Source organism: Neodiprion lecontei, chromosome 4, assembly GCF_021901455.1.
Source record: "Neodiprion lecontei isolate iyNeoLeco1 chromosome 4, iyNeoLeco1.1, whole genome shotgun sequence".
Taxonomy (NCBI): Eukaryota; Metazoa; Arthropoda; class Insecta; order Hymenoptera; family Diprionidae; genus Neodiprion; species Neodiprion lecontei.
This window is the reverse complement of record NC_060263.1, coordinates 24,012,825-24,035,231: the sequence shown is the minus strand read 5'-3', so window position 1 is coordinate 24,035,231 and position 22,407 is coordinate 24,012,825. Positions and strand designations below refer to the sequence as shown.

The 22,407-nt window shown below is 36.8% G+C and overlaps 2 protein-coding genes across 4 annotated transcripts; one reads left to right on the top strand and one right to left on the bottom strand.

The window, feature by feature from the left end:
• The first annotated feature begins 4,754 nt into the window (after positions 1-4,754).
• LOC107227102 lies at positions 4,755-21,853 on the top strand. Of its 3 annotated transcripts, XM_046737248.1 has the most exons (8): positions 4,755-5,103; positions 6,084-6,157; positions 17,145-17,269; positions 18,665-19,025; positions 19,087-19,220; positions 19,460-19,632; positions 20,388-20,596; positions 21,169-21,853. In XM_046737248.1, the coding sequence occupies exons 4-8, from the start codon at positions 18,956-18,958 to the stop codon at positions 21,318-21,320; spliced, it is 738 nt and encodes a 245-aa protein (XP_046593204.1). In that variant the 5' UTR covers positions 4,755-5,103; positions 6,084-6,157; positions 17,145-17,269; positions 18,665-18,955; the 3' UTR covers positions 21,321-21,853. The 3 variants fall into 3 exon arrangements, with proteins under 3 accessions (XP_046593204.1, XP_015523633.1, XP_046593203.1); XM_015668147.2 differs by having other exon boundaries at positions 4,755-6,157; positions 18,679-19,025; XM_046737247.1 differs by having other exon boundaries at positions 4,755-6,157.
• Positions 7,019-15,435, bottom strand: LOC107227083. The gene is made up of 4 exons (XM_015668124.2): positions 15,024-15,435; positions 10,349-10,611; positions 8,610-8,721; positions 7,019-8,268 (listed from the first exon to the last, which is right to left on the bottom strand). The coding sequence occupies exons 1-4, from the start codon at positions 15,091-15,093 to the stop codon at positions 7,973-7,975; spliced, it is 741 nt and encodes a 246-aa protein (XP_015523610.1). The 5' UTR covers positions 15,094-15,435; the 3' UTR covers positions 7,019-7,972.
• Positions 21,854-22,407: the final 554 nt, after the last annotated feature.

Sequence of the window (22,407 nt, the reverse complement as noted above, 5' to 3'; positions counted from 1 at the left end):
TCTTCAACTCCGAAGTTAAATTTTCCGTTGGTAACAAGGATAAATCCGTTCTCATGTAGGGAATAACAAACTCAGTGATTTATCCCGAGTACATCTCACATTATACAGAAAAACAAGTTGACTGATGACTTTCAGCTCATCTCAAAAATAGCTCTGACACGGAAAACAGTTTCCTCAATGTCAGAGAATTTCGTCGAAAACCTCGAACCTCAATTCTCGTTACACAATAATCCGAAAAAATCAATTACTCGACATTGTTTCTAAAATAATTTTTTCATTTCACGATTCTCAGATGAAATTGTTCGCTGTAAATTTTCACTCATGACTCTGTAGAAGTGCCAAATTAACAAACCAAGACTACAGAGAGATTCTCTATGAATTTGCCAAGTGACGCAGACAAGATTGTAGAAAAATTCTTGATACAGAATCAACTCGAAGAGCAGTTAAGAAATCTCGACCATAAAATTGATACAGAAAAATGTGTAATCAAATGCAACTGGCCTACTCTTGCGTCAGAATCGGTCCAAATATCGCAAAGCCTCGTATTAACGAAGCAAAAAATTGGAACCCTTCCATCCGAGTGAAGAAAGAAGAGTTTTTTGACCAGCGAGATCTGAGGAGAAGGGACTTCTTGTTAGGATGAAGAAACTCTTCACACCAGCTGCGATAATTCACTTTCGCAAAAACTTGACGCGCTCTGGATATTTGTGCGAATTTCATCCGGCATTTATCACACGATATTTTAGTAAAGAAAAAGATCCATTTCGATGACTCAAATCTCTTGTCACAATTCCTGACACCCTGTATAAAGAGAGACACTCGACTATCCAACAAGTGTAAGAATGCAGAGTCAACGACCCTGTGGACAGAACCTCAAGGCGAGCAGCATCCTGACATAAGAAACAGGGCCCGGCACCACAACTTTTTCCCTGTACCACAAGAATCAAAAACGAAGAGTTTACTATTATTTTATCTATCCACAGCCGCTGGATCCCGAGATTTAACCCGGTTTCAAACACTCAAATCTGATCTACAGGGCGATCAGCCTCGACCAATATCCAAATTTAAAACAGTATTAACTTTCAGCCAAGTTTCCCAAATTATCCAAATCATCCTACTCGAATCTGTCATTCTGAATAAAAATTTTCAAGACTTTTCTGTGAAACCTGCCCCTAAGCTCCAGCAAAACCACATTTCTAAATACCTCCGAATATCTCTCGGAATCTAATATCGCTGCTCTATGTACAAAATTTTTAACCGTTATAAATTTCTCTGAAATTTTCTGCGGCCGTTCAATGTGTACCATTACATAATGTATTTTCTATCCATATTCAGTTGGATCTACGATAAAATGTGAATATAATTGATTTCTCTTTGCATTCTGCTACACTAAAAGAAAAATTACCCTTAGAAAAAGATTCGGATTTTTGTTTTCAAAAATATAGTGATCAGATCCTGGACGAGATATTGTGAAAATTGGCTGAATTTTATAAAAACATTTGGAATAAACTTGCTGTCTGATTCTTTGCTTCAGAGGTTCGATTCAAAAAATCTTCGCAAGCATCCTAAAAAGTGCAGTTGTAATGCGAAACACAAAGTTCCGCAATATAGGCCAGAGGTTGGCAAAAACTGGAATTTGACGTGAGCTGAACCTGTAGCGGAACCAATTTTAATCGTGTGCCGATGACCCGAAGTGTTTAACTGGTCTAAGATACAGTTACAGTGATTCGAAGTGATGAAAAATACCGGTTTCGTAGCAAAAATATGTAGGCTGAACCCGGGGAACTCCGCACTCATTTTTTCACTTCGATTAAACCTTTTGATCGAACTCTTCCGGTAATGTGCAAGCGGTGAGCGGTTTCTTTGACTTGAGAACACGTTTCATGTAATTTTTCAAACGAAAACATAATATGAGAGAGATTTCTTTTCAAAGATCGAAGAATACTTCGTACGGTAGAATTGATTTTCACTTATTCAAGGTACCACAACGTCACTGGAAGATCGAAATAACAAGACAAAAAGATCTGCGCGTACATATGATCAAACATTCTTGAATCTAAATCTAAAAAATCCGTAGAGCAAACAAAAATCGGTGCATCCATTTTACTCAATCGTGAATCTTGATTTGTGATACAGTTCTACTTTTCAAATTCTTCGCACTAACTCGGTTCTGGGTAAAAACATGTAGGTACGTAATTCACGTATAGGTACGCAATTCCTGAGTTCGTTATAATTGTTTGTCTCATAGATCGGAAACATGCTTGCACTTCAATCGTCTAATCCTGGAATCCTTTGAGACAAATTATTTTTTTTCATTTGTATTTTATCATACTCACATTTATTTAAATGATTATGTTAACAGTTTGAAGTATAAAATTTTACCGTCTCCAAGATACGTGTGAGGTATGATAAAGCAAAATTTGATTACGGAAACACAACCTTCAAGAATCGCCTTTCATCCAGTTTTACTGTTTGTATCGATTTGAAGAAACATTTTGGTGTCGCCAAAAATAGTTTGGGTGAAACTGAATTTCATTGTTCCGCCTACAGTGAAGACTCCGTTATTTTGCACAAAGAGTTTCATCGTAAAATTCATTATTTAAATTCAGCACATTGGTATTTAGCTGTCGCAAATGATCAGTAATCCAAGTAACGCACCCTGAGATCGCTGCGTGTTAATTTGAACAAAGCACCACCTCATACTTTGCAAAATTCTATTCCTATCAGGTGCGATTGACGCACTTCACGGCGAGTCATGCATGAAGGACTCACATCGATTGAATCGACTTTTCTCTATACGTTTTGTGTCTGGTCTTTTGAACATAAATAAAATATCCCGGCATTCAGAAATGTGTATTCACTGACTTTATAATAAGACGTAAGATCGCACATACCTACGTATGCTGGATCTTAAAAATTATTGGAATGCGATTGAAAGAAAATTCGTGATCGCATAATTTGAAAGACCAAGTCGAAAAGCTCTTCGAAAGAAATAGATACCAGCTCAGTTGTCGAGAGTTTTTTTTCTACCATAAAGCTCGATTGTTGTGTCGGATTATTTCGATCGGCGGCCTCATTTTGAAATTCCACCACTTGTGTTAGAGTAAAATAATTATACAAGTGACGCATTTCGCTGCTTTTACGGTAGGTAATATCTTCATCTGTGTAGACCACCTTCTCGGCTGTGTTAATGTAACCTCGACATTCATTTTCAGCTGTACCAAAATCAAAAACTGGATGATCATTATTTTCAGACAATCAAAACCGTTTTGTAAAAATGAACAATCTTTTTCATGTGATCTCCATAAAATATTTGATAGTGGCCACTTCAAACTTTTGAACCTATGAATATTTTATTACGTCATTTCAGCCATCATACCTTGTCCTATGAACAATTTTCTACCATTCCGTAGAATATATTAATAAATCAGTTCATCACACTTTTCGTTATTGGCTCATTTCAGTTTTGGATTACCGAGGTTACATCGCGATTAAAAATATTACCCAACCCAAAAAAATTGCGGCCTATCGCTTATGTTACCAGTTTAATATAATGCAAGTAATAAAATTTCAGATCAATGCCCAGAATAATAGAGTGGAGCTTACAATAAACATCACACCGTCTGGACGTCGATTTTCATTGTCCTGCAGATGGCATCGTGTTATCTTAATCAAATCGCGTCTGTTAAGCAAAGCACGTATTCCATAAATGCTCCATCGTTTTACAAGTATCCTCAGGCCCAATGCTTTGCCCATAAAAATCACTGTCAGCATAGTAAAGAATAGACAATTCGTATGTTCAGAATTTAACTATTACGACTAATCAGGTTTCATTGTGCAATGTGGCAATATAATGTCGACTTTGGAGCTATGCAAATTACGTGGCCATCAAACTTACAGTATTCGGCTTGACTTTCAATTATTACCCCTGGGCCTTGAATAAACCCAAATGAATTTTATAAGGATCAAATTTCACGTATGAAAAAATCAAGGATCATCGCCCATTTCAAAGAACGAATGATGAGATGATTTCATAGCTGTAACTCTTCAAAATTAAATCTACTCTTACAGGTGGGATTTATATTGACAAATCGAATGTCTCACTGTGGATTTGTGCACTCTTATAATATCCAGTACCCGCTGCCATATCGCATTTTCATGACTTCCTGTAGGTCAAGAGAAGTGGAGTGATTTATACTTCTATTTTCAAAACTGACTAATTCACTTAACGCGCAACCCGATTGACCGGAATACTGACTGATAACAATTTCTTCACATTGATCAAACGATTAATTTTCACCATATTTTCGAGTCAATTTACCACTCCAAAAAACGTGTGTCTGTTTGAGTGATGGCAATATTCCTCTCGTTCACAGAGTCGAACTTTTAAACCTACGACGATCACGATTTCGGTCTATTCGTGGACCGAGAACCAGATATGCACGATATCATACAACAATCAATTCAAAAGTTCGTACATTTCTATTCTTTTTCAGTTTGATAAGATTGTCGAAATCGCTGCTCCAAAGTCTCCTGTCAAAAGGCCTGAAAAATCTATCAACAATAATGATTTGAATTGTGTAAATGGCATCGCAGGTTTACATTGAACTCTGAATTCGACCGTCTTTCATTTCCTACACGGAGGGTAAGGAATTCTTATGGAAATAGGAAGGTAATACCATGCAACAAAATAGATTTTGTCGGAGTCCGTTAACTTCAATCTAGTATCCTTTATTTGTTCCAAATACGATGAATTCAATTCAACAATCTCGATTTAGTCAATTTATCGAAATGATTTAGTCAAACGAATTCGTTGATTCAACAAAAGCCTTTCTTGTCGCGATCAAGTGAAGTATTGATTCGAGTGAACCTTTTGATGTATTTCAGAAATTGAGTCAACTAAATATCATTACATTTGAAGTTTATACATTGTTCCTCCAAGCCGCATGTTTTTTGATAGAAACGATTAGGTACTTCAAATAAAATAAGTAGATGGATCTAGCCAACAAGAAATTTACGCCAATTGAATGCCATACTTCGTTGATCTAAGCGAGGCTTGCTTGGCCTAACTGACTGCATCAGTTGTACCGATTTGATTATGAGGTAACAGAAACACTATGTACTGTGAAACAAGTATACGTATAAGTATTGATGTATACATTCATCGTGAACATCAGTATACTAGTACCATAACTGTTCACTAGGTGGCGAACTCTCTCGCTACAAAAATAGCTTCAGAGATACTTACAACATCGGTTAGTCGACTAGGAGGTCCGATACCGTAACGTATTATAAATTCGACAGCAAACCTAATACAGACGAAGAGAACGTAACATCATATTACGAGGCATCGCTATTGATATTGACGAAATATAAACACAAACTTTAAACACATGTTCCATTAATACTTTTACGTATACAACAATAAGCTTTGGATTTATCCAGTATTTATCGAGTAAATCTCATAACACTCTAAGATAATAAAATTTCAAGTGGCATAATTCGAAGAATGCGTTTTGTGCGGTCTAATTAACTCAAACGTGCAGTTAATATAAAAGCTCTTTGTGTAACAACAAATTTAATTACCAGTTTCAAGCATTCAATTCTTAATTCGACGAAACGTGAATTTTAAAACAAGCTTAATTTGTTCTGATACAACGATTCCATATTTTTAAAACAAAACGATTGAAGTGCGTTCAATCAAATTTTTAGTCATTTCAATCACACATTTTCCTGATACAAAATTCACATTATTGCAACGTATTCGCACTGTGTTATCTTCAATAAATTGATAGCCGTGGTCATTCAAAGGCTTGATTCTGTTCTATGTTGAGTCGTCACGAGTATTTCATTCGACAAAAGTATTTTTTTAAACTAAGCAAGTATTCTGTTGGCTGCATTTGACTATAGCATTTAGTTGAATCCGACGAATATCACTTAACCTTAATAATCCTTTCTCTCCGTCTAACACATATATACCAAGATAATAATAATCAATATAATCCTTCCTGTGCAATTGATGACGTTTATGCATAAAAAACAATTAAACTTATCGAGAATGTATCTACAAAATATATCAACAGATTACCATCAACAGTTCAGCCTCCTGTTCTCTCAGTCTGCAAGTTATAAGCTTCGATATCTGGGAAACGTTTCGGTAAGTCACACATTTTTTTTTCTCGAACGATGAATTCATCCACTTGATGAATAAATGTTTATTTAGCTATCAAATCGTCATATTCTGTCCCCCTCTTCATGATCATATTCGTACAGTATTAAAGACCACTAGAAATCAATTGCAGTAATATAATCAGCTGACTAAAATTTAGGACAGTACGCTACGACACTTGTAATGAACGTTGCTTGTTTCTAACGTATCACTTCGGTCATACAATTCAATTAACATTTTATTTACATCGGCTATTTAACAATGACATCGTCAAAACATGAATATAATCGAATAATATGGCATTATTGAATAGTACTTTTTTTTAATGAAAATTTCATCATTCATAACAGGATTAGTTATCTCCCAAAAGTTTCCGCGAGGGTTTATCTCACGATCATTTTCCATAATCCTCAAGGATCAAGACTCTTTCATTTTCTGACTGTATGATTTTCAATTACTGCAACCAATATTTCAGTTCTCGATTCATCATTACTCTAACTATTTTGTCTACGAGATATTATTTCTTTGCTATAACTAATTCTTGGCTTGTATTACCTGAGAACGAATTGAGTACTAAATGATTGGGAGTATCCTCTAAAAGTCGATAAAAAAATGTCAGCACAAACAATAAACAATGAAGCCTGACGGTAGGCAGCATACGATGCACGCGCGTCATGCCTAAATCCGGCACTCAGGCGTTTCTCACTATTGACAATTTGCGCGGAAAAAAGCCTGTTTGAACATCACCCGATAGGACACCATTATTGGCCACCAAAATGGACTGTGTCTGATAAATCGCTGTGCCTAATCGGTCTGTGTTCAGGAGAGCGACAGAAATAAAAAAAGAACTAGACAAAACCTTAGATTGTATTTCTCCCAATCTTTTATACAATTATCGTACAAAATAATATAGTAACAATTCAACACAGAAATTCGGAGGTATTACTCAAAAGAAGGCGGTAATTACAGGAAAAGTGTACGTAAAGGAATGCGAAAAATTACGAACAGTGAACACGATATATGTATTATGTCGGGTAATAAAGTAAAAATTAATACGTTGTTGTTTACGTTGAGCACTGATTTTCTCGATGCTTTCAAGTAGGAAAGAAGATGGAATCGCAAATTTAGTTCGCAAACGTAGTTCGTAAAATAGCTAATTAGGTCTGCTGAACTCCTTGACTCAGATTTATGACGTTTCTCTTTTTTCTATAATTTTACGGGGATTCTTACAGTTTTTCTTGATCTCACTCAACTAATGTCACAACACCTTCTGCATGAAACTGCAGTCACTTAAACAATCAACGGACTACAGTTACAAATAATTATATTGTTTATCTGAGTTTATATCGATTATCGATTCTTAAAATGAGCCTGCGACAAAAAGCGATACTTACATAGCTACAATTTACAATTACAATTACACGATACTATTTAAAGAGGGTATGATGTGAAGTAGCACATCGTTGAATCGTTGAAGAGTCTCTAAAGCAATGCTCTCTGTGCGTTTTACAGCGATTAATATTTCAACAATTAAGAAAAACCGTTAACATTCACGAGTTGTCGCACGGTGTTTGATTTTTTAACAGATATTATATTTACAGGTACGCGCGTTATTCACAATTGAAAAGGTTAATTAAAAAAAAGCTGTGAGTGCCATTTTTATTTTGAAAATAATTTTTCTCCTCCGAAGACATTGGCTTCGGCTCATAGATATTTTCTAGACAAAAGAAAAATGGCACAGCCTTTTTAAATTCTCCTCTTCAATTAAAAACCTTTGACCTGTTGGACAGGAAATTTCAAACTTCAAACGTCTTTCGATTTTGACTTGAAAAGTTTTTCGAACGGGAAATTTTGGAAGGCCTTGCCGAAGATCTCCGTAAAGGCGGTGGATACCAACTCGTTTATCAGACCTCTGGTCACCACAAAGCCTGGCTGCCACATCGTGTTTATAATCCTGTCCAGGACCGTTTCGATCAATTGCCGTCCTTGCAACAGGTTCGTGATGTGGAGCTCGAGATTGCTTATCTTCTCGACGTCGATGCTCGCCGTTAGCTTAGAATTCGGCTGTCTGGTGATCATCGTCGTCTGCACCAGGTCGTCTAAAAAAAATAGAAACAAGTAAAATAATTCCACCAATTCAACAATTTCGTGTAATGAAATTTGCCCGACCACTGAGATTTGAACCAGACTTCGCAAAGTAGTGACCTTGCTAAATTCTATGATTACCAATGAATTTCAATGCCAAATTTTAATATACGAATTTGATCTGATGGATTTCAGGCAATTCAACTTTGTATAAATAATATATACACCATGTTAGTGGTTACGAAATATTTGAAAAATACAATTAATTGTCAAACTTCCACCGCAACTTTTCAACTCAAATTTTTCCGTATTGTCTTATTATTGTCCAAATTGATGGTGGGTCGGAAATACTTACACAACGTCAGCGTAAATTTCCCTTTGTTGGCTATTTTAGTGTTAAAAATCTGGGCTTTGAACTCGTAATCACCGGCCAAGTATTTTTCGGGAAAACTTTGCGTGTATTGAACCTGAAAATTCAAAGTGGTAGGCATATTGTAATATTGGGTTAAATAAGAGCAAGTAACCATTGCTCGCACATTCGTTAAAATATCGTGCATATTAACAAGATCTGGTGTATTTGTTTTGCCAGTGTAAAATGGGAGATTCGACCTACGTACTATAGAGTTATTAACGAAGTTACGATTTTTGTAAAAATATGTTTCACGAGATTTACATTGTACAAAGAAGTTGTCGAGACATTTTTAACAGTCGGACGGTTAAAATTTTACTGGAGCAATATCTTGTACCCTGAAGATTTTATTAATAACAACAGAGGGAGGTTGAAAAATTTCCAAAATCTACTAATTATTCTTACGTAGGACCACCCACATAATTATATATGCATATTGTGGATATAATGCATTACACTATTGCTGCAATCTTGATGGAACATTCCACATTCGAGCGCAAAATTATAGCTGCTGTTAGTGTTACTGCAATCTTTCAACATACATATAAAAATATATCTTGTGTCGCGTGCAAGGAGAAGATAAGACGCAACTTATCATACGTAACAACTTTTCTTTCACGCTGCAAATGATTTACGTTTAATCGTAGAATATATATGCAAGAAAAAAATTTTTCATCGACTCAAAAACAATCAGGCCAAGTCCCGTCGTGAACTCCAGATTTAATGAGATAATACGCACGTACACTTTCCTTTCTAATTTATGCATCTGTAAATACATTGAAATTGTCGAATTGCTACTGGTATTTTATGAAACTTTACATCACCAGTCGACAAGCTCCTCCGACTTATTATTAATGCTACGTTCGCGAAGTTTTTATTGAAAAAATTTTTCAATTGTGCACTGTAAATAATGGTGGTGTTGAAAGTGATAAAATTTTTTCAATACGGACTGTTATAGAATTTTTTTGTGATCATTTCGAAAATTTAACATGAAATAATGTTAAACTAACATTCTAAAATTCAATCGAATATAGTCTTTTTGAAAAACCACGCTCCAATTTTTCCAACGGTTCAAATAGCGCCACGTACATACATAAAACTGATTATCGGATCTATTTGCGATTTGACATTCAAAATTGATAGCTAATAAATTGAACAAATAAAATTGTTCTCCTTGTAAAATTTACTCGATTACCCACGGCCGTAAAATGCCTTGTATTTTACTTGCCCCAATCAATTGAAATAGAATTTCGGAAAAGAATCAACTATTCGATGGAGATATATATGACGCATTGTTTTAAAATATCTCTCAAGTTTCGACTGGAAAACTGCTCGAACATTAAAAAAATATATAATTCCTAGAATTTTCATTGAATCGCGTACACAATCTTTGGGTTTTAATTTATTGCAATTCACTGTTGCATACTTCGATATAATTCATTCCAAAAACGTTTCGGTTGATCGTTCATATCGTTTTTTTTTTTTTTTCTAATGTATATCACTGTGTCTACTTGGCATCGTTCACCATTTCACAATTTTTTGAGTTCGACAATTTGTCTCGGATCCCCGTGTTTAAACATCTAGCAAATTAGACTAATTGTGCAGATTGAAATTCAATCAACCGGTCGTAGTACCTTTTGTAAAAAGCTGGGCTTTTTCCTCAAACCATACGGTTTTACACTCACCCTGTAGTTGGACAAATCGCTAACGAATCGCGTGACTTTGCTAGCCGACCAACCGGTTTCGGTGACGTTCCTGAGGGTTAGGGTGAATCCAAGGGCCGGGACACCTCTGCTGGCTGTGACTTCCTGGGCAAAGAAGGGATCGAAGGGCGCGACGTTGTACTGAGGAAGTCCAGTCTTGAAGAAGGGCCTCACCGCGTTCAAACCTTCTCTTACACACGCGTCGAAGCCCGCCTGCCCGACTCTGCAATTTGCGAAGTTGTCCTCTAAAAGCCAGATTAACACTTTGATCAAAATTCATTCTTCTATTTTAACAATTTTCTATTAATACATGAATGACGGGTGTCTAAAACACCGGATTTTATCAGAATTCGATGTTTGGGTCAGGAATAACAGGTTCTTAATTAATGGTCGAATAGTGTAAATTTATTCCACAATCGCAAATTAACACTTGTACGAATTCATTGTAGTCGTATTTGAATGCGCTCTGTTTTGAGGGTATCCAGACAAAGAAAAAAAATGTGTTAAATTCACCAAACATGGCAATAAAATGCGTAAAAAAGTCGTTTCGTTGATTCGAATAAACGTGGTTACAATCGATACATAATCGAAATTGTTGTTATGGTCACGTGTTCGACTCAATCAAACGACATTTCTTTTGTCACATTTGATAAAACCAAAAACAATTTTTTCTGTGTGTATTACATGCGTTTAGTTCCAATCAAATCTGTGCAACTTTCGAAAAAAAAATGAAGGCATCTTCGAGTCGGTTTGGGTTTCATAGCAGAGGCCAGCCAGTAAAGTGGGGGCAGAAATTTGGCCCTTGGGTTACGTTCGATTTGTCAATACAAAAAAAAAAGCGAATACCTAAATAAATAAATTGGCCGAAACTCAGGTCTGGACGAATATACGTAATAACGTATGAACGACTTTCTCCTCGGACGAACCGGTAGGTCGAAATTTTGTGAGACTGAGAATGGCAGAGAACACCGTACGTGTTCGGCGGTTCTTTCTTATGATAAATACGTCACCGAAGAGTCGTTACGATCGAACGTGGAGGTAATGATCAGACGATAAAAGTTGAGAGCAGTATTGAGACGGTACATAAATTAGTAACACTGTTATGCCATTCCTCATCAACCGAGCGAAACAGAGTTGATTGACTTTCTAAGCTACTACAGATATGAACATGTACAATGTGTAATTCAGGCCTCACAACGTACCGCCAAAAAAGTATTACATGACATGCGATAGCGATGAACGATTAGTACGGAAAATCTAAGGGCCCCCTATTTTATTCACGTATTGTAACCGTGCGAGCAAATCCTAGCGCCTACACAGTTCCGGTAACTGGTTGTATTCGTTTTACCTTCGGCTACAAGTAAAAAAAAAAAAAAATAAGAATCGATAAATAGAAATAGAACATTTGACACAACTGATGGCTGCAATTTCGACGAAAATAGTAAGGTTATTTGCTCGTTTTGTAACTTTGTCGAAGCAAATTGCTTGATGTAACTGCTTTGATACTCGCCTATTTTAGACGAAATGCTAAGGAGCAAGGAAGTAATTTTCAATCTGGCAACGTATGGGGTAAATTTTGAATTTGACCTTTCAACGCACAGTTTTTCGAAGAAAAACAATTTCTAATTACTTATTGTTTCAGCGTGCAAAGTTTCACTTCAGTCGACCGAATGTGATTGAATGGTATATATTGTGTAACAAGGAGGTAAACTTAGTTTTTTATGGCCGAGCGTAAATTTGCGATATGATTCGTAGGCCGAGTTTGCCTTCTTGTTGCACAATGTCTCTGACTGTAAGTGCAAATCTTATTTATGATCGTATAAATCATAACCAAAAAACGACAGGATAGACGTCGGTATAATGAATTTAGCGACCCATGGTCACATAGGTCCAAATATTCAGATTTCGGCTCCGACTAAAATTAAACAACACATTAACGCAATTACGACGCAGGATTTTTGCGTAAACATCCTTTAACGTAGCGTCCTGTTAACATGCAAAAAGGATGAAAATAACACGTACGGAAAATCCCAGCAAAACAATTTCATTATTGGCAAAACAATATTCAAGTCCAATGACTGACCATTAATTTTTATTTTTTCGTTTTAAACAACGCTGTTTTGTCGATGGTAAAATTATTTCAATGGGAACCGTCCACGTCTTTGGTCTTTTAATCCTTTTCGCATGTCAGTAGAACCCTGCATTGATTATGGATTTCAAGTCACGCATGACAGTCGCAAAATTCAGGTCTATAATACATCGATAAGTAGCTTCGAAGAAGTTCACGTCCGAAAACTTTGAATCGTTTTCTAAAGGCTTACATATACTTTGCAATTTTAACATTGAATGGTTATTCGAAATAGACGGTTCAATGTTAGAACTATGATGGATTACCTATGGATATGTAAACTGATTTTCGCTGATTCATCAAGGTCAAAATTCATCTTCGCTACTTGCGATGCATTACGTCATTCGGGTAAGAGATGAAGTAAAAACAAAGTGCGAAACATTCGTACAAAGTTAACAAAACTCCCGAAAGACATTACAAAGATGGTGGAATGACGTTTCGTGCACGACTTTGGAGGAGGGTTCATCATTTTCGGTCCTAATATAAATTAATTATCAGTGTTTGCATTACGTCGGATTGACTTGGACTGAACAGAAAACCTTAATTTCTTGACTAATTTATCTTAGGTGTGTTATTCACGTCAAAGATCTTGCATAATGTCCAAACGAAACGATCTAGACGCGCAGATGAAATATTAGGAAATATTTTTGACTAGACGGCTGCATAATCAACTTGCTGTAAATAATGAAGACGACACGTTCTTCCGAAATGTAAAAGTCTGCGAAGTGAAAAGTTTTGCTGATGCAACTGATATTTATTTAACTTGACCAAATATCGAAGCCGGTATACTTTTCAATCAGTCAAACAAATATCATGCGATCGGTTCATAATAATTTGCATTGTTGAATAATAGTCGCAGATAGTTCCATTCGACTGGAGAACGCTTTAGGCAGACAAATTTTCGGAATAAGTATATACCTACTTCGGAATTTCACCAAATCGAGTTACGAGCTTATAACACATGAAGAAAAATTCTGGTTCATTTTACGTGCAACAGAAGCGATATCGTTTGTGTCTGTATATTATTGTGTCTCATAATTTTTATTCTAGACATTCAGGATTTACTGTTTTCCTTGCAGATAAAAGGAACAAGTAAAAGTTAACTTTGACAAATAAGGGAGATATAAATCACCTTGTAATTATTGTTTAAAGAACACTATTTTTTCGTGTTGTCAAACAAGTGCTTCTGGCATAAATCAACGTTTAAACTTTCTGAAACTTATCTGTCGTATTTTAAATATTGCTTAAACATTATTCATACTATCGTACAAACAAAATAGATATTCTTAAAACTTTGACTAAAAGATTACTCGGAAAGAGTAGTCATTTTTTTTTTTTTTAATTCTCATACCCTTCGCAATAAATGCTGCAATTCATATGCTATAATAGACTTCTTTTCGGATCCCAAAAATTGTAATCAGAATAATGAACAACTTTAAACCAATTATATTTCAACTTTATATGTTTATTATGTGGGTTGATTTACCAACTTTCGGCGTAACTACAATTTGGATATGTTACAGTGTACACGGAGATATGTGAAACCTCCAACTTTTAAACCCTTGTGCCTAGCCGTTTAGGAGACAGACGTTGGTCGATTTTATCATATTCTCCATTTCAACCTTTGTCTTCGAATTTTTATCACTCCCTGACTTCACTCTAGATATGTCAGGATGTACTCCGAAATCGATGACATGAAAACATGAAAACAATTTATTTTTTGGACCAAATGTATCGAACATACGCTTATTTGTGACTTTTGAAAACCTACCATAATACAGATTTCATATTCGGCAAGATCGAACGTTATTATATAATAATATACAGGGTTGTGTTCTTTCCGACGATAGGAGTTCCTAAAACTTCGAAGACAAAGCCCATTTCGAAAATGTGATAGAACTGATGAACACGGTTTTGGTAAACCGTAAGGTCCAAAGGCCTAAAAATTACAAGATTCTCATATCTAATAATCAGTGTACGTTATATATATCCAATTTATAAGTAGACTGAAATTTCGGCCTTAAAAATTAGGCAAAAAATGCTGGGTGAGCCTATATTATTATGTAGTCAGCTATCGGTAAAACAAATATGTAGTTTGAATAAAAATCCTTCGTTCATGTTACAGTAATATATCGATAATTGATCAAATTAAATTTTTTTATTCATTAATCACAATCCGCGGATGAATTGAAAATATCTCCACTATTTATTAAAGCGATAAATATAATGCTTGTGCGAAGGAATGACAGACGAAGCTGTAAGTTATCTACGAAAACAATTCCCCGGCGGTGACTGTTTTAGCACGACACAATTACGCTTATACTCAAGACCTTTCATGCATTCTTTCACAAGACTGTAAATGAACAAACACTTGTCCGATACTATTGCGTCACAACCCGCGATCCAAGTGGTAACCATTACTAGATTCGAACGTTTTCCCGTAATCACTTTTACTCGACAGAGAGGAAGGGCATCGCGAAGACGACCGATCGGGATGAACAATTATTGCACTTTTTATACCGTACTCACCGAACTTCTCGGCTTGGCCCGCGGCCCAAAAGGGCAAAAGCCCACCAATTATCAATATCTGGAGCTGCATGGCGTCGCCGCGTTGTTCCTTGCCCGTGGATTACCGCGTTCTTTGACCAAATGATCCCCTCGGAAGCCTCCGGCGTGTTGTACCAGGTAAATAAAACGTTAGCCTCAAGTTTAGCCAGTAGTCACCACCACGCGTGGTGTTTGCCAGTGTACTTTCACTCCGCGCATTGCATCTCAGTGGGGCTGTCCTAGGCCGCGATACCAAACACAGACACACACGCACACACACAGACACACACCGCACCAAGTTTATCCCATGTAAGAATTTTAGTTTCTGCCATTACATAATTCAATGAGAATCTTTCGCCGTTGAGTAACCAGCCGTTGGTGAGGACCGGTTAACGGAAACGAGGCACCGAAAAACGTGAATCGCACCGATCGATTCTCGAACTCTGAACTCAATTTTCCCTGCATGCACCCTCTTTAAGAGGTGGGAACATTTTTATCTTGGCCTCTGGCGTTCTCGAATAGAGACTCAGGACGGACTGAAAGGCTCTCCGAATCAGACTGCCGAGCAGACCAATCAGATACGATTCTTCTGCGAGCCGACAAAAACTATACGAGAAAGTCCTAGGCTTTATATAAAGTCAAACATGTGTTCGGTTCACTGTTCACTCTGACAAGAGGACACTCACGATCTCTATGCGTGTGTGGAATTTAAGTGGCAAAAAAATTTACGCGCAAATTTCTCCGAACAAACAGTTTTTGCGACGAGTTTTCAGATAAAAACAGATACAGATTACTCCGTGATCAGTCGAGAACGATATTTACGGAGATAATTATCAGCCAGGTTGTGGTTAAAAATTAGCTGTATGTACGGAGATGTGAATGGGTTGTCGTAAAGTATTGCAGAAGATTTATCGAGAAGTTTTTACGTACATAGTGAACATCGTAATGTATGATCAGACTTCGCGGAGATATTTTTCCAGCGAGAAACAGGTCTGAACAGTCTTGGTCAAGCTCAAACACTGCTCTAGATTAAGACAATTGTCAAGAGTTGATCAGCGATTCTGGTAACTGGCGTACAGTCGGTATTAATTCGTATGTTACCGCAGCGCTGCAGAATATATATTTAATAAACATGAGAGTCATATCAGTAATTAATTCCAAAGCTACAAATTTCAAGTTACGTAAAGTTTATTGGCATTTGGAAGAAGGTTTTCACATTTCAGAATTCTAAATGTCTTCACAAATGAAAGAAAGTGGCACTGTGAAAGCTTAGAAAACTATTTGAAATCGATAATATCTTGTAAGTTGCAGCAAGACATTTCAATTTGTGATTGGTCAAATAATGTCTTTGTTTAGCTCTGTTACAGAATTATGCTACAAGACAGTTATAAGATATATCTTCAGACTGAACCATTTGCAATTCCCATTACTATGGGTTGTACTATTTTCAATTCTCTAAACACGAAAACTTTCTGTAACCAAGCTACAGAACTGGGAACAGATAAACTATTCGTAATTTTAGGGTTGCAATTTATCTGGATCTGACAAAATTGACTCTGCTGTTTTAACTGCATGAATCAAGATGCCACAACATTTATAAAGTATAAGAGATTTTCTCAATATAATGGATTATCTTGAGGCTCGTATACCTACCTAAGAAAGCATGTCCAAACAATCCAAAAATTTTGTACATGGCCATATTTAGAAGTATTATGTACTTTATCTGTATGTGTAATGCGTCAAATCGATTGAAATTTGGACTCAAGCTTCGTTTTGACAAAAGAAATGTGAGTGCAGAAATTGAACTCCATTAATAAATAGTGATCTTTCAAATCTGGGTATTTCCTAACCTTGAAGTTTAAAAGGTTTTGCACCAACCGCAAAGAACAAAGTTGAATGAACATGAGAAGACGATCAACAGATTAACATTCGTCATTAAACAGCGTATTTTTTGAAAGTGAAATTTTCGTAAAAGTGCACCGCATTACCTCTGAAACTGATTTAGTATAACGCGGAATCTTGCGTCATAATATATTCCTTAGATTACGTATACACGCATACTTTCCATTCGATCCGTTTAAGCGATGTACGTGTATTACATAGGTGTTACAGTTTCGCTGACATCATAATAACTACAATTACCAAGATTTTCCGCTTCTGCACCTGGCCGTAGAATGGCCAACATTTGATCCTGAGTGGGGAAACTAAAGGAGTTCAACGAACAAAAGGTATGTCAATTAAACCGACCCAGCAGTTTATAGTGTCGTAATCCAGTGATTCGAACAGAATTTTCGCAATGATGACAAGGGGTCAGGCTGTAAATTACATCACAGATCGTTGATATGAAAGCCTAGAAAATGGTGACTGCGTAGATTAAACACGAGTAGAGAGGCGCACATACGGAGGTTGTGCAATAATAGAATTATCGTCACGTAAAGGGCCCGTGTACGTATCATATATCTGGTTATTTCGTGGAAATGTTTCATGGACAATTAAACATGGGATAAGTCCGCCTGCGTATATGCAATTCGGGGCACATTTTACCGATCCGCATTTGTTTCGTGATCTATCATTGGAGAGAGCGAGGCGTGGACCTATCGTCCAATTGTCAATTGGTAAAATGTATTCTTAGTTGCCTAAATGCAGGCGGATTAAGCTCAAATGTGAATTGCATAAATGCAGGCGAAGTGAGCTTTTGATTATTTGCCCGTGGAACGTTTTCAGAAAATAATGCTGTATAGTTTTACGGGTACGGGACTCGTTTAACCCATTATCCTCAAACGATTTTAAGTGAGATACAATATTACAAGTTGAATTTAAAGTCATATTTTCAACCACGCCCATAATCGTAATCAGGACGTAGAAAAAGGATAAAAAGCGCGAAGAGAAATTATGCGCACATAACACATAACTTGTTCACTGGTTTAAAGTATCCTATACTTAGCTGTGGTAAATTGATTTCTGAAATCGATGTCTTGTTGCAAAGTGATGTAATATTCTGCATTCTCTGAACTTTCGGTTCAGTTATTACGAGGGCTTGAATTTAAATGAAGACTGTGACACTTGCTTCATGAGTAAAATAAAATGTATCGATGATTATTCAAATTTTCGAATCAAACGTCAAAGATTATACAGTTTGACTGTTGTATGCAGGCTGTTAAAAAATACTCTTATTATTAAAAGCTAAATAAACAATTAGTCTGATTGCACTTCAGCATGAAAACAAATGTGAATAAATTACAGTTAAAATATCAGCAAAATATACAAGCATGAATTAACAGTGAAAAGAGAGAGATGATTTAAGCTGACATTTCTGCAAAATGAAGTTATTCGAAAAAGTTCCTCACCAGCAAAACAGTGACAGGATCTCGATCGATTGATTTAAAATGTAAAAGTGTCCAGAAATAGAGAAATAGAGCATCAACTACCGTACTGATCTTCGACATTTAAAGACTAAGCACTTTGTCATGTATGATTAAGCTGCATGAACTAAAAGCTCGTCATTGTAGACACAAATTAAAATGCGTTCTGCGACGGTATATTAAGAAAGTTTCGATTGCGTATTCTTTCAAAAGTATAATTAACCCCTGATCGTTCAGCATGTTGGATAATCGATTTGGCAGATTATTCCCTCTAGGAGACGAGGAACCAGCAGGTGTTATTACCCCTGACCAGGGAATCAGACAAGCTAGGAACGGAGATCTCCGTTCGCAGTAACAGTGAAAGTATCCGGTAAACTGCATCTGCCAATGCCCCCACGGCTTCAGTCTTCCAGCGGTGCTACGTTTAGGAACAATCCATACTTGAATAGCAACGAGACGTGATTACACTCACTTGTTTCCCGAAGGACTAACTGTGACAACCTCTCGTGGGTTCAGGGATCTAAATAGTGCAAGTCAAAAAAGTTGGACCAAATGAAACGTGTGATCGCCTGCTTCCTCCTGGCGTTGACGACTGTTCTTGCCTTAGGAATAGACGAGAAACGTAAGTAGACCGATCAACTAGGTGAACCCGAATCGTTATCAACCGAGTCGACATTCCTTAGGACCCTACGTGAAACAGTGCTCCAAAAAAGATCCGAAACTCAAGAAATGCCTCATAGACGCTCTTCATCACTTGAGACCCTATCTTCGGGACGGAATACCTGAGATCAAGCTGCCTCCAGTCGAGCCTTTTCGAGTGAGTCTTGCAACAATCGTTAATTATTTCGCAGCCATGCAATTTTTACACTAGACGGTAACGCGAGAAACGATCTTAAAACGAATAATCGCGATGCCATTTTGAAGGAAGGACACACCGAGCTTAGTTTTCATTTACGTCTCAGCAATTTTCTGAACACTGACAGCAAAACGGGTACTTAATGGTGTCATGAAAATTATCATTCGTGATTTTGTACTGACGTTCCGTCTTCAACGCAGATAGAGGAACTAATATTGTCGCTCACTGGTGGTCGGAATGGGTACAAGATACAACTTCAAGAAATGGACGTTTTGGGTGCCAGTAACTTCACCGTCTTCGATATCAAGCTCGGATCACCCTTCGAGGCGCTCATCGAGATTCCAGCCCTCGTTATGGACGCTCATTACTCCAGGTTAAAAAATTTTCTATAATATAACTCTAATTTCATTGTCTCGAGTTGAAAACGTCGGTTTCACTTCACTCGTAACAAAATGAAATAAAAATAATATAATTCGGAAAATAAAACGAACGTGTCGTATTTTCTTCATATCTTAATACCTCGGTACAAAAATTCTTTAACTGGTCGCAACTTTGTTTGAAATGGGAGCAAATTTCATAGTGAATTTCAACAACAATGCTAAAATTGAAATCCATGAACACGGAAAAACGAAACATACGAATGAAAACTCGATTCAGCGTGAAGAAACTAGTCGCGTAGATTCCAAACTTGGAATAAAATTTGTCGCACATCGTTTGAACAAAAAAATTCAAGGGAGTCAACAATAATATCAATTTTTGGCCTAAGCAAATCTTATCGTCAATTCAAAGTAGGTATAATTTAGAATACAGTGTATCTCACACCGGTTTACCGATCGTACGTTCTTAATCATTCGCATAGTCATAACCGCGAAATTGCGTGAAATTGTTGACGCTTAATCGACTCTATAAATTATGATTATAGTTATCGCGAACCAAAATTGCTGCGATTTTTTTTCAATATCGACGTAACGTTCGCAATTTTTTGCCAATTTCGCCCCCACACGTGACTTCTCGGTGCGAGTATTAACGACGGGAGCGTTGATCGCCGTTACCAACCTCACGAACGGCTGTTTCCTGTAACGCAAGTGAGAGTTCGTTGCACAACAGAAATACGGCAATTAATTACAGCTCCGGAGTTTTGATAATTCTCCCGGCAAGTGGCAACGGCACTTTCCACGGTCGTTTCGACGACGTTCGTGCCATCGTCAAGGGCACTGTCAGCACCAGCTATCACGAGGGTGGGACGTACCTCCACGTCGAGACGCTGGAGATCGAATTGGCCGTTAAGGAAATCGACCTGAAAGTCGACAAGATCTTCAACAACAATCGGATTCTGAGTGAGTCGCGTCCTTGATGTATTACCATGAGATACGGGGATATAAGTGATAGAGCTCAATGTTTTTGGCTTGGGTAATATCTCTGCACCCCAACGGCATCTTTTTTGCCCTGACAACATAACCTTTGTCATTAATTTTCAGCTTTTTCAAAGACAAAAACTCTGGTAACGTATTATTATTTTCAAAGTCTGAAAATAACTTTGCAAATAGGAAAGAACTTCTCTAGGTTATCCCCATAAAATATTTCGTTCATGTAACTTGGACGTTTTCACTCTATGAATGTTTTATTGACTCAGATTTCATCCGTCACTTTATCCTGGATAAACGATTTTTTATCAGTCCATAAAATAGACTGATATATGATATACCTGTCATTTTATCACATGTTTCATTTTTTGCTCGTCCCACTTATCGGTGAACGAGGTTATGTCACGCGGAAAATGGAGGCAAGAATACGATCCAACCAAAAAACATCGAGCTCAGTTACTTTTACAGCTGTTTTATCGTGGGAAAACAATGTGATTCAGTGACACGGAATATCGTTAACTCGGTTGTTCATATCCGCGTTTCAGCCGAAGCCATCAACCTCTTTCTACGAGAGAACGGTCAGGAGGTACTCAAGGCGATGGAACCGCAGCTGAAAAAAGAACTTGTGATACTATTCTCCCGGATCGTTAACCAGCTCCTTCTTCACGTGCCTGTTGAATCCTTCCTCAGTCCGTAAATTGATAAAGAGAGCTGATTTGGACTCGGCAATCGGCTGGATGCGATTAGTAGGTATATGATTGTAGAATTCCAAAGCCTTTCTTTTCTCGAGACAATCACCGAATCTATCCAACATTTCTTACATTCGATCGCAGACAAGAAGAGTCTTGCATGCGCGTGAGAGAGCGATAGTTTCTTTTAAAGTATACTTTCTAATTCGCGTCACTTCCATATATCTTATATACACCGTATCACGAGTGAAATATTCCCAATGAAAGTTAGGCACCTCGAGTATAATATCCGCGGATCAGCCATCATCTTTCTTAACCTTATACCAACAGGATTCTTGTGATAGTTATTTCACAACGAAGTATTAATAATCGGTATTCCAAATCTGATTGTTCTTCGATGTATTACAATTATTGTTAGTTCTTTTTTTTTATTTTCTTTTTTTTTTTGAGTTAAATCTATTCAGTAGAACCTACACGCATAGTTGTTTATTTTATTTTGTAATAGTTTTTCGTATAATAATAAATTGAATACGTAATTAAATTATTGCCAGCGGCGATTTTTATACCTATATTGCATATTATAGTAGCACACCGCGCGTGCAAGTCTGTATAATTATTATTTTCCATTTCCCAAGCTCGATTATTTATTCAATGCTGTAACAATGCGGTATATAATTACCAGACGGCAATTGTAACCGGCAAGTTACAGAAGCAGTTGGATAAAATAGCGAGGCGATGTTGCAAGGCTTCTTCATTTCATGTTGCAAACACTGAGAAAATTGCAGCTTCAATATTTTTTTACCGTGTCACAACCTCCTAAATGACGATACCGTTTTTGACCAATATAAATCTCATATCATTTTCATCGTAGCATTTTATCATTTAACTAAAATTTGGTACACTTTTTCACTAATTTGTTTAGTTTAATAGTTCTCATACGTCGCAATGTGATACCAATGAAAATTAACATCGTATTACTTACGTTTTCTCTTATTGATAATCGTTCAACGAGTAATCACTCAAGTTTGTCAGCATCTCTGGAGTTTTCGGAAAATCGTTACAGGCGAGTTCCGAGCCTTCAAAATATGGTATATT

Bases quoted from the DNA above. Each gene is read 5' to 3' on its own strand.
- LOC107227083 (XM_015668124.2), bottom strand. From the start codon at position 15,093: ATGCAGCTCCAGATATTGATAATTGGTGGGCTTTTGCCCTTTTGGGCC. The intron at 8,722-10,348 runs GTGAGTGTAAAA...TTGAATTTTCAG, and splicing joins GCGATTTGTCCAACTACAGG to GTTCAATACACGCAAAGTTT. The intron at 8,269-8,609 runs GTAAGTATTTCC...TATTTTTTTTAG, and splicing joins GAAATTTACGCTGACGTTGT to ACGACCTGGTGCAGACGACG.
- LOC107227102 (XM_046737248.1), top strand. From the start codon at position 18,956: ATGAAACGTGTGATCGCCTGCTTCCTCCTGGCGTTGACGACTGTTCTT. The intron at 19,633-20,387 runs GTTAAAAAATTT...AATTAATTACAG, and splicing joins ATGGACGCTCATTACTCCAG to CTCCGGAGTTTTGATAATTC. The intron at 20,597-21,168 runs GTGAGTCGCGTC...TCCGCGTTTCAG, and splicing joins CAACAACAATCGGATTCTGA to CCGAAGCCATCAACCTCTTT.